Genomic DNA, 12,763 nt, shown 5'->3' with positions numbered 1-12,763 from the left:
AAAATACACTCAAATTAAATAGTTCCTTTTTTATATAACATGTGATACTGTTATATTTAAGTTAAAATTTAAATATATACTTAAATACTGTAAAATTTTATTACAATTAACAGAAAAACAGTTAGTGGCTCTGTAATTTCACATCAATTTATTTGCTTAATGAGAGTTATTTTGTATAATTCCAGACACTGATCATTTTGTTGTTTCACACATGTAAATATAGTTTATTAATAAAACATTTATGCTACAAGATGTATTTTAAGTGTGGAAAGTTCAGGTTTTCCAGTATTTGCTTGGTGCCCCCACTGCCAAAACATTGCAATGTCTTTATAAAAATAAAATAAAATAAAATAAAATAAAAATAAATTAGTTGAATTGAATTTGATAAATTTTTGGTTTTATTTAATGTTTTTTTGAATTATTTAATTAAATTGAATAATTGTCTTTCTATTTTATTTTTAATCAATTTATTTTAATTTCTTTATAAGTTATTAAAAATGAATTATTTTGTTTTAATTTAAGCCTTTTGTAATTTGTTTCTATTTAATCTTATTTTTTATCTCAATTCATTTTCATGTCATTTTTTTTTTTTTTTTTTTTATTTTTTTTTTTTTTTTTTTTTTTTTTTTTTTTTTTTTTTTTTTTTTTTTTTTTTTTTTTTTTTTTTTTTTTTTTTTTTTTTTTTTTTTTTTTTTTTTTTTTTTTTTTTTTTATTTTTTTATTTTTTTATTTTTTTTTTTTTTTTTTATTTTTTATTTTTTTTTTTTTTCTATTTTTTTTTTTTTTTTTTTTCACATTTCATTTATTTTATTTAATTAATTTAATTTATTTTCTATCTTTTTTTACATTGTTTTGATATTTTATTAGTTTTCTTTGATTTTATTATTTCTATTTTAGTTTATTTTTAGTTTATTTACTTTATTTAATTTTTTTCAATTTTATTTCTTTTAACATTTTTTATTATTCAAGAATTAAGTTTATTTACATTTATTTTTATTCAATTTAATCTCATTTTAGTTTATTGAAATTTATCATCATTTAGTCCTATTTTATTTTTCATTCAGTGTAATCTAATTTTCTATCTAATTTAACTTTATTTAATTCTATTTTATTTTATTTTCAATAACAGAAGGTTAGGTTCCAGTGGAATGTGTGTATAGACCGCTAAAACACCATTTTACTCACAAAATTACACACACGAAGATTAAAACTGATGCAGCAGAACCTGAAAAGTTGTCTTTTTTATTATGTTGGTGTCTGGAGCTGCAGAGCTTCTAATATTTATTTATTTATGCTTTTAGATGATCTATAATCGGGCATTTATTCCATTTTCTGTATTATTCAGTTCTCTGATTTATATTTCCAATTTTATCCAGGTTGAAACATAAAAACACTTTGTATGTGTCTGTTAGCAGCTTCTTCCTCTATTAATGACCACATATAGTGTTCAGGGCCTGTAAAGGTGTGTTGATTCTTTATTATCTCCCATTTACTGGAGTTCATCTGTTAGACTGATCTGAGCGCCTCCTGCTGCCCAAACTCACTCATGTTTTGGAGCATAATTCTGGCTTTAAAACAGTTTACAAAGCACCTGGGTTGAGTTGTGTGGTGCTTTAGTGGTTAAGATGAATCAAATAACCTTAAAATGAATAAATCAGATCAACAGAAGAAGCCTGGCTGGAATATTTCATTTTTATTCACTTTAATCTCTTCCCAAATGTGTCCAAACCAAAGATTTCCCATATTTAGTCCCTTAAACTGGAGGCAATCAACATGTTATCCAGTAAGAGCTTAAATATCTGCATTTTGTTTGGTTGTGGCACAGAAGCAGAAGTACGACGAGGCTTTCTGGGATGGATCTTGGCTGCACGTTTCACTTCCGCTTTCACAGAGAGAGAGTAGAAAGCTGGTGAATGAGGAGGGAGGATTTACAGTGGCTTTGATGGACGATGAGGCAGAAGAGAAGATCCCTCAGGGTGAGATGAGTCTTACAAGTCTGTATGAGTGAATTTAACGCATTCTTTGTTGTGTTTTCTCAGCTGAACGTTGTCTTTTCTACTGATGAACCGGTGGAACAGAATGTGAATCTGTTGTTTTCTCTTAGACGTTGATTTCTGAGGTTAAGTCTTCGGCTTAGAGACCTTATTGCTTACCACAACTCACCATCAAAAGAAGAGAAGAACACCGTGAGCTGCTAGACGTCGCTTATTCTGCATTTTGCAGGTATTTCTTCGTTTCTACCAACAGTGTGGACTTTCCTTTGCGTGCTCAGGACGCTGATAACCCAGAATGTGGTTTCCTGTTGTGTTGTGTAGGTGTGCCAGTAAAACACTTGTGCCACTTTGTGACTTGACCTTTTCTGCCGAGCCACAACAGAACAGGAGACGAGATATTGAAGCTTTTATTGAACGAGAAACTGAAATATGCTCAGTTTTGTTTGTGAATTTAGCCATAAATGAACAAATCCTACCAAGAAACGGATCACCTGTCGTGGCACTTCCACTACTTCGAGCTTTTGAGCTTCATTTAGCTTGACAGTTTGCTGTTTTTATCAGCTGGAATACAGATCAAGACAATTGTAGGGGTTTTTATATGTAAGAAACTTCAGGAATTAATCCATCGACTGGCACGGTAGGACTTTCAGTTGTTATTCTTTCAGTACGGCTGATTTATTCCAATATTACAGCTTGTTTTTGTGCTACGTTGAGTGTCTGAGCAGATTTGTATTTCCATTTTACCACAAGAAACTTCTACATACATTTCATACAGAGTGGTGAGTTTTTATGGTTTCATCAATGACAGAAGAGGCGTTTTATTGCTTTTCTCCACTGCTACATCCACATTAATACATTTTCAAATTAAAAAGCAAAAGGCAAATCTGTCAACACTTCTTGTAGATTTGATGGGAATCGCTCAAATGCAGCCTTCCCTCTTTTGCATGTCGGCAGCAATCGCGACATAAATACCAGGAATTTACCAACAACATGGATGTTTTGTCTTAGCTTTATCCTCAAAAGTACATATAGTGCTGTGAAAAATTATTTGCCCCCCTACAGAAATCTATTTTTGCATATTTGTCACTTAAATGTTTCAGATCATCAAACTAATTTTAGACAAAGATAACCCAAGAAAACACAAAATGCAGGTTTTAGATGACGATTTCATTTACTGTCCAGTCCGTCTTGCTCTATTGTGAAAAAGTATCTGCCCCTTAGCTACCAATCTACCAAATGACCAAATTCATTCATCAGGTGGGTTCAGTTTCTCCATCCACACTCACATATGATTACTGCCAGGCTTGTTGAACCTAAACATCACTAATAGAACCTGTCTTCATTGTGAAGTAGATAAAGGCTCTGAAAAAGCAGCACATGATGCCATGTTCTGAAGAGATTCAAGAACAGATGAGGAACAAAGTCATTGACATTCATCAGTCTGGAGGGTTTCAAAGCCATTGCTGAGGCTCTGGGACTCCAGAGAACCACAGTGAGAGACATTATCCACAAATGGAGGAACATGGAACAGTGGAGAACCTTCCCAGGAGTGGACCAACCAAAGTCTGGACTTGAATCTAACTGAGATTCTGTGACAAGGAGGGCTTCTGGTTTAAGATGGAGTAGGTCACGTTATCCTCCAGCTCCTGTAACTTTTAACTTTAACTCTACCATCTATTTTTTCCCCAAAGACTGGATGTTTATTTTTAAGTGCTTTACTAACTGGCAGTGTTTCGTCTCATCATGCCACCAAAACTTGCAAAGTCCAGCAACAAAACTGATTTAACAAAATCGCTTGCTGACCTCAAGACATCTTTGCTTGCTGAGATGAAAAAATCTTTTGGCCAAGTGAAGGACAAGGTAGATGGGCTTCAAAAGATTCTGTGACAAGACCTTTAAAGGACAGTCCATGATCTAAAACCATCTAATGTGACTGAATTCAAACTATTCTACAGAGAAGAGTGGAGCAGAATTCCTCCATGGTGATGGAAAAGACTGATCACAACTGGAACAAGAGACCAACCAGTTATTAGGTCCAGGGGGGCAATTACTTTTTCACAGGGTAGCATAGGTTTGTGGGTTATCTCTGTCTAATATTCAGTCAATCGAAATCTGAAATATGATCTGAAATATGTAAGTGTGAGAAATATGCAACAATAGCAGATTTCTGTAGGGGGGCAAATACCTTTTTCATGGCACTGTGAAATGGCAGAAATGAGGTAACAGCATTTCCAAACGTTGGCTGCTTAGAGGCCCTGACCTGTTCTAGTGGTGTGGACACCAGATGTAAACATAATGATGTTACTTTATGCTGGTTTATGTCAAGAAACAGTCACATTAATGATAAATGTTAACCCACTAAAATATCATAACAACATGTTTAATATCCTGTTCAGGTTTCTAAACCACCATATTCTCAGACTAACACTGAGGACAGGAGCTCAGCTGGAGAAGTTGCCTTTAATCTGAGTTTTAATGAGACTTAAGGAGGCGTTCTTTGGAGAAAATGTCCAGGATAGCAAGCGACCTCCCTGAGATGATGTAAAACATATTGTTGTTTAATTGAAGCTGACTTCTTCTTCTTCTTCCAGTGAACCATGGCCAAGAGTAACAGTCCTGCTCCAGTGGTGATTGAAGAATCCTCCCTGAAGGGCTGGGAAGAGATAGGTGAGGGTGGTTTTGGAAAAATCTACAAGGCCAGGCACCATCGGTGGTGCTGCGATGTGGCCATTAAGCTGCTTCGCTGCGATGACGGGTAAGTTTCAGCACGTAGCTTCTGTTAGCTGCTACTGAAATAAGTCACTGACTGAACCAACGCTCACAGGAACAGCTCGTCTTTGCTGCGTGAGGTCGAGATGATGTGTCTGGGAAAAAACCCCTTCGTTATCCAGGTCCTCGGCATCTTTGAAGGCCGACCACCCTTCACTGGATCTAAGACCCAGCTGGGGCTGGTCATGGAGTTCATGGACAGTGGATCTCTAGCCTCCCTGCAGGTAAAAACCTCCAGCAACCTTTAGATGGACTCATGATCCCCAGAGGCTGAACCCCAGTGACTTGATGAATCATTCAGTTCAGTTTACTGAAATATAGTTACATTTACTGGATGCTTCTGCATGGTATTTTGTCCTTTATATTAAAAGATTGAACAGAAATCTTATATTTTGCGTGTTTCTCACACTTATATGTCCAAAATCATCAAATTAATATTTAGATTTATTGGATATTAGACGGAAGGAACCCCACAAAACCTCATTTGGTAGATTGGTAGCTAAGGGGGCAATTACTTTCTGACATAAGGCAAGATGGCCTGAACAGGATTTTTCCTTCAAAAAACAAAGTCATCATCTAAAAACAACATTTTGTGCTTCAATTTGATGATCTGAAACATTTAAGTGTGACAAATATGCAACGATAGAAGTTTTCTGTGGGGGGCAAATACTTTTAAAAGGCACTGTACATGGAATTATGACAAGCCAAGTCATGAATAGACAATTTTACTTCTAAAGGACAAGTGTTTAACATTAAACATAAAGGATGAGACTCAGTTAATTGGGTTTAAACGTGTGAAATAAGTTAGGGGAACATCCTGTGCTAGGAGGCTATGAAGGACCGTTTGCAAGATATCTGTAGGTCTGTAAAAGTGAATCTACTTTCCTCCAACCCATCAGAAAACCTTGAACACACCCCCTCCCTGGCCGCTGGCCTTCAGACTGATCCACCAGGTGGCTCTGGGCATCAACTTCCTACACAGCCTCACTCCTGCTCTGCTTCACCTGGACCTGAAGCCCAGCAACGTGCTGCTGGACTCCTCTCTGAACGCCAAGGTGTGAAAACATGCAAACAAACCATGGAGCTGTTATTACCTACAATACAACTTTAGCACCAGTGAGACAAGGAGCCGCCAACAGATATCTGTCAACCTCACATCTTTTTAATTTGTTTACTTTAACTTCTTTAGCTTCTTTTAAACTTCATTTCAGATTTCAGTTTAGCAGATTTCCAGTCATCATTTCTTTCATGTCCTGTTCCATTTTGACTTTTTGGGTTGTTTTTCATCTCTCAGGCTTGTAAAAAACAAAACAAAAAACCTCCAAAGTCCTCATTTAGGTGTTTCTTATACTACATTTAGTCTATGTGGATGTCTCTTTAGTTGTACCTAAACCCACCAAACCTTCCAGTTCTATTCGTGTCTGTGTTTTCCAGAGGTCATGTCGATATATCATTCACAGCCTGATTTACATAACAGTTTATTCTAAACAAACATGGAGAATAGGGATTTTTGGCTGTCTGCGGTGATAAAGAGAGACATTTAAAGTTCCTACTGCCAAAAGTTTTGTCTTTTAATATGTCAACATTCTGAATTTTTAACCTGACTTGATCCAATATTCAAATATTTGCACATACTGAATTAGAAAAGGCTTCGTTTGTATATTTAAACATAAAATTTCCAAAAACTTGAAATACAAAATTGTTCTAATTTATGAAATCAGCTGGAAAAGTTTCATGTTAATATCTAAAAGTTCAATTTCTTCACCCTGTTTAGCTTTTGTGTCTTGTTTTAAAGCAAACTTGAATTAGAAAGACTCAGTTAAATGCTAAATAAGTCAAAATAGGTGCCTTAAATGTCTATATTCTTTGTAAATGCAATCACATGTGGAGCTCTGCTTGAATTAAAACTGAGGTTTAAGCCTTAAATTGAGCTTTGTAAACTGACTTACTGCCCAGAGAGGTGAAGCAATTAATGGAATAATATTTCTGTAATGACATATTCTGGACATTCCACAAAACAAAGTGCATTTACTCAGAATTTGGTTGCTTAAATCAGTTTCATTTCAGCATTTTGTGGTTTGGTGTTTGTTTTTGATTCCCCAAGTAACTCCACTTCTGTGGAAACTCTCTTGTGCCCACAGTAAGTCTGTTTAAACCTTTTTATGAACTGTAGATCTGAACGCTCCAGACTAAACAATCACTGCTTTACTTCTGTGCCAACATGTACCCAATGAACAACTGTAGTAACTTGATCACCTGATTTTCCAAACAATAAACCGTTGTGTCGCCTCCTTCCTCTCTTTATGCTAATTTTCTTGTCCTTTCTCTCTCCTCTGCAGCTCACCGACTTCGGCCTGGCCAGGATTTCCCACAGCACCTCACGGACCTCTAAGAAGGGCAGTGAAGAGGAAGGAGGAACTCTCGACTACATGCCACCGGAGGCTTTTAGCACCTTGTACTATCCGACACGGGCCTCTGATATCTACAGGTACACCAAGTTTTAAATCAACTTTTAAATTAACTTTTAAATTAACACCTGGATATCTGTTCACCAGTGGGGAATTACCAGCAGAAAAAGTATTTGCCCCTCGACAGAAATCTTCTATTGTTGCATATTTCTCACACTTAAATGTTCCAGATCATTAAACTAATATTTAGATTTACTGAATATTAGACAGAGATAACCCACAAACTTGTATCACCCTGTGTAAATGTAACTGCCCCTGAACCTAATAACTGGTTGGTCTCTTGTTCCAGCTTGTGATCAGTCTTTTCCATCACCATGGAGGAATTCTGCTCCACTCTTCTCTGTAGAATAGTTTGAATTCAGTCACATTAGATGGTTTTAGATCATGAACTGTTCTTTTAAGGTCTTGTCACAGAATCTCAATTAGATTCAAGTCCAGACTTTGACTCCAGAACCTTCATTTAGTTCTTTCTGAGCCACTCAGAGGTGGACTTGCTGGTGGTCTTTGGGTCTTTGTCTTGCTGCATAAACCATTAGTGTTGAGCTTTAGGTCATGGACTGATGGTGGATGTTCTCCAGGAGGATTTTCTGATAGAGAGCAGAATTCATGGCTCCATCAGTGATGATAAGTCGTCCAGGTCCTCCAACCATCACACTACCACCACCATGTTTCACTGCTGGTATCATGTTCTTCTTGTGGAATGCAGTATTAGCTTCACACCAGATGGAACAGACCCACGTCTTCCAGAAAGTTCCACCTTTGACTCATCAGTCCACAGGATGTTATCCCAAAAGTCTTGGAGCTCATCCAGATATTTTTGTAAATACCAGATGAACCTTCATGTTCTTTTTGGTCAGTAGTGGTTTGATCCTTCCAACTCTCCCATGGATCCATTTTCTTCCAGAGTCTTCCTTATTGAGGAATCATGTAGACAGACCTTAACTGAGGCCAGTGAGGTCTGCAGATCTTTAGATGTTCCTCTGGGTTCTTCTGTGACCTCCTGGATTAGATGTTAATGCTCCTGGAGAAATGTTGGTTGTTGGTCCACTGAATGTCAGTGACTTTGTTCCTCATCTGTTCTTGAATCTCTTTAGAATGTGGCATCATGTGCTTTTAGCTACTGAGCTATTTTTTCCATGATCAGTTAGGACACTACTACTACACATTCTGTCACACAGAGGCTCAGTCTTTGTAGGAAGTTGAAACAATCGTCCTGCTCCCGCATTTGTTGCAGCTAATTAAAGCATGTGACTTCCTCATCCAGAAACCGACCACTTCCCTTCTGACTCCACGTTTTCTGGCATCGCTGGTGTTAGCGTTTTAAAGGGAAGGCAGATAAAAAGCCAAGCAACAGTCTAATTTCTGATCTGTTTGTCTCTCAGCTATGGCATCCTCCTGTGGTCCATTGTCACTGGGAAACAACCATATCCATGTAAGTACCCCAAATACTCAGAACATCTTCTGTTTATTCAACCCAGCAAAAACCAAGAACACAGAACTGACCCAGAACCTGCAGCAAAACATCTGAAAATACACAAAAAAGAGGCAAAAACAGGGATACTGTTGACAAAAGTGTTTTAACTGTACTTTATTTTATAGTTTAAATTGTTGTTAATATTTTAAAAATGATAACTTTAGATTTGTAGACTTTTAATCAATCAAGGGCTACATACAATGTATATGTATAATTTGAGGCAGTTTAATATTATTTTTGTACACTTCTAGGGGACAGAACAATGAGCATAGTGTCACTTTATCAAGTTTGGTCGACATCCAGTTATTAACATCCTGTTTCTGGTGTTTCCGATAGGAAGTATCTAAATAGAACCTTTGGGCACTAAATGGTGTACTATGTTCATTGGGTTTTTCTCTGCATGCTGGTGGAGCATGAAACCAACTTATGAGAGATTATTTGCTCAAAATAACGGTGAGAGAGATTATTAAACTTCACCAAAACTGTAGTTATGATGTGAAAAAAAAGACTGAAACTCTTCTGTCAATGACTTTGTTCCTCATCTGTTCTTGAATCTCTTCAGAACGTGGCATCATGTGCTGCTTTTTCAGAGCCTTTATCTACTTCACAATGAAGACAGGTTCTGTTTAGTGATGTTTAGGTTCAACAAGCCTGGCAGTAATCATATGTGAGTGTGGATGGAGAAACTGAACCCAGCTGATGAATGAATTTGGTCATTTGGTAGATTGGTAGCTAAGGGGGCAATTACTTTTTCACATAGGACAAGGCAGGCTGGACAGTAATTTTCCTTCAATAAATGAAGTCATCATCTAAAAACTGCATTTTGTGTTTTCTTGTTTTATCTTTGCCAAATATTAAAATTAGTTTGATGATCTGAAGCATTTAAGTGACAAATATGCAAAAGTAGAAGATTTCTGAAGGGGTGTAAATACTTTTTCACAGCACTATATAGAATACAGTGCACTTAATCCTTCAATATAAACACATTAGCTGCTCAGCACAGTGTTCGTGAGTTCCCCCTAACTCTGTTTAATCTTTCCTGTGGCAGATGCTTTCTCCAGCCTCGTGAAGTTTCGTATCCCTCAGGGTGACCGGCCGGCGCTGGATGAAATCAGGCGTCAGGCTGCAGGATGTGCAGGTCTGTCGGTGCTGGTGGAGCTCATGACGAAATGCTGGTCGGGAAACCCTCCGAAAGACCATCCAGCTTTGGTAAGAACGCCACCTGACTGAACTTAAAGTGAGCGTCTGTCAGATATGTGGCTAACGCTGTGTTCGTAACACTATCTACTGATTCTGCAGAGTGCGCAACCATGACGGAGGAGCTGTTTAAGATGCACAAACATGCGCTTTTAGAGGCCGTCCATCAAGTGCAGGGTCAGCTGGTGAGGACTTCCTGTCCACCCGAGTCATGCTGAGATGCTGTGAAAATTCAGACATGATGCAGCAAATCACTATTTTTACTCTGGTTGTACGTCACGGCCTGATCTCACTCTCCCTTCCTCTTTCCAGAAGAGAAAAGAAGAAGAAGATTTAGAACGTCGGATGCAGAGATTTGGAGTTACTGAACCTTCAGGTGTGTGTTGTTATTACACCAGCCAACACGTTTATACGCACACAGGTGGCCTTTGGCTGCACCAGTTTAACATTTCATTCTTGTTTTTTTATCTTTTTGCAGCGAGATTCAGTGGTCCGACTGGGAATGAATACGTGCCGACGGGACCGGCGCCGGTTCAGGTGAGGAAATTCGGTTGTACATTCGAAAAAAATTTGCTTAAACACACTGTCAGCTTCCCATCTTCAGAGCAAACAGTTGATGAAACTATTTGTCTGATGAACCTAGAAGACAATAAGTGGTCAGATTTTTGTTTTCTTTGCCACAGATTGGTCAACGCTGCTGTTTTCTGCATCACTTTTTTGTTTTTGTTTTTTTGCTTCCATGGGGAAATATTGTACGCATCACTTCCTGCTGCATCAGGGCAATTTTAACAGGAAGTGATAAACACAGAAAATAAAAGCCTCAGTGCAGTGTGTAAAGTTTGGACCCAACACTTATAGACAGCACATTTAAAGATGTATTTGATTTTGGAATTAAACCTTGAATAGAAGCACTTGGAGGGAGTTGATTGGCGAAAGAAAAGTTCAACACTTTGAGACTTTCCTGAATAGACTTAAAATAAAAGATGGACGTAGCCTTAATTCATCACCTGGAGTTCTCAATTTAGCTAAATCAATGAATTTCAGAGTATTTGCTTTGGAAAACAATATATTAGTGTGCTTATTATATTGGACATTATTTTCATAGCATTTTTTGTCATGTATTTATTGGATGTAATGTGGTATTTCATGTGTTAACCCAAACTTCTGCCACTAACTATGGTAAAAACAGTGAGCAGTGTAATGTTTAAGAGACTTTTAAATTCAAAATCTGTCTTTTCCTTCCCTTCCTAGTAATGAGACAGTTTTTAAATCAATTTGTGTATTATTGTCTTCAAGTCAGCTATTTTGACATCTTGGATTTTTGAAATTAGAAGGGACTATGCAGATAGGGAACCCTGCCTTGAAACATACCTGGTTTTATCAGCTATTTCCTTCTAAACTGCACCAGAATTTACTAAATAAACATCATATTATATTGAAGGAGACTTGAATCTAGCAGCTGAGACCAAAAACCCATGAGGAAAATGTTTATTTTCTCTTAGACTTCTTTACAATCGGACTCCTTTTTTGTCGCCCCCTGCCGGATGTTTAAAAGAATAATGCACTTTTTGAGCTACTGCTGATGCTAAATAGGTTAGCTTAATCTGTAGCAGATGGAAACTTGTTCTAAAATTAAAGTAAATATGGCTAGTATTGCTACATTAACATGTGATTTGTGAAAAGAAAAAACAGTTTTATGGGAGTAAATGTTCCTCTCCAGGCCATCAGGGGTGTCACATGAGAAACAGTCCAACACATAATTGCCTGTAAAACGGCAAATTAGTCTTGAGTTTCATTTCCCTTAAAAACTTTTTAAATAACGATTTCCAGCAGTGTGTAAAATGACTAGTTTGTCTGTTTTGTCCTTCCCTGGATGAACCAAACCAGTTATTTTCCTTCACCGTTTCTTGCTCTGTGCATCCAAGAGCAACTTTTAGCTGTGATGCTATGTAGCTTCAGCTAAGCTAACCTACATGCACTGTGTTTAATGTGCAGATGAGTGACAATAAAATAATTCATTTTCACTAAAACCTCACTGTTTTCATTGGAAAGGAGGCCAAGATTAGTCATATACGGGGTTTTTATTCTAAACTGCACTATTGAACTTTGAGCTGTTGCTCTTTATCTTCAACTTAGAGGTTTGATTTATCTCAGAAACAACCGCAGACTGAACTTGTGCATCTTCTGGTTGCAGGAAATGGCTGACGGTTTCACAAACCACCCAGAGAAGACAAAACTCAGAGGTAAGAAGGAGGTTGTTGTTGACACAGGAAGGGGCTCACGAGCAGTTTAGCTTCAGATCAAAGCTCAAACGAATCGTCTGCAGATCATAAATGTGTTCCCTTGCAGCTTCACCTCCTCCTGCTGCTCCGTTTCCCAGCCGGGTTAGTCCAGCAGACAGCAGACTGAAGAAGTCCTCTGTTCATCCCATTCACTCTTCTCCATCGTCGCCTTCCACCAGCCGCTCGGGTAAAGGAAGAGCAGCGAAAAACTTACTGAAGGAAAACCAGAACTATCAGGTGGGTTTATGAGCTCTGCAGGAGGTAAAGGCACACCTGACACTGTAGAGGAGGGGATACTTCTAGTTCTAAAGAGATATGAACCCAAATTTTAGGAGGCAGAACACAAAACCAGGAGCCTGAGGTCAGTAATTTAAAAATGAATGTTCAGAATTAGAACCAGAACGGCTCCACATGACGTGTGCTGAAATAATTCTATTCTTCTAAAAGCAGTACACAGTTTAAAAAATACAATTGCATTTTTAAAAAAAATGTATTTCTTTGGCCTTTTGTCAATCCTGATATTCTAATTGTCTTTTCAAATATCTGTAGTTTTACAATATTTCTTTTCTTTTGCTAAAT

At 37.4% G+C, this 12,763-nt stretch overlaps 1 protein-coding gene across 1 annotated transcript; it reads left to right on the top strand.

Moving 5' to 3' along the window:
- Positions 1-4,591: 4,591 nt before the first annotated feature.
- On the top strand, positions 4,592-12,449 carry ripk3 (receptor-interacting serine-threonine kinase 3). Its single transcript, XM_051944244.1, is given in 12 exon segments — positions 4,592-4,749; positions 4,804-4,987; positions 5,663-5,818; positions 7,103-7,251; positions 8,614-8,663; positions 9,754-9,879; positions 9,882-9,914; positions 10,005-10,087; positions 10,215-10,278; positions 10,381-10,439; positions 12,097-12,145; positions 12,252-12,449. Coding segments are annotated over 12 exon segments (1,293 nt in total). The 3' UTR covers positions 12,434-12,449.
- The last annotated feature ends 314 nt before the right edge of the window (positions 12,450-12,763 follow it).

Source organism: Acanthochromis polyacanthus, chromosome 23, assembly GCF_021347895.1.
Source record: "Acanthochromis polyacanthus isolate Apoly-LR-REF ecotype Palm Island chromosome 23, KAUST_Apoly_ChrSc, whole genome shotgun sequence".
NCBI lineage: Eukaryota > Metazoa > Chordata > Actinopteri > Pomacentridae > Acanthochromis > Acanthochromis polyacanthus.
Note: the sequence above shows the minus strand (reverse complement) of the source record. Positions and strands in the feature narration are given on the sequence as shown.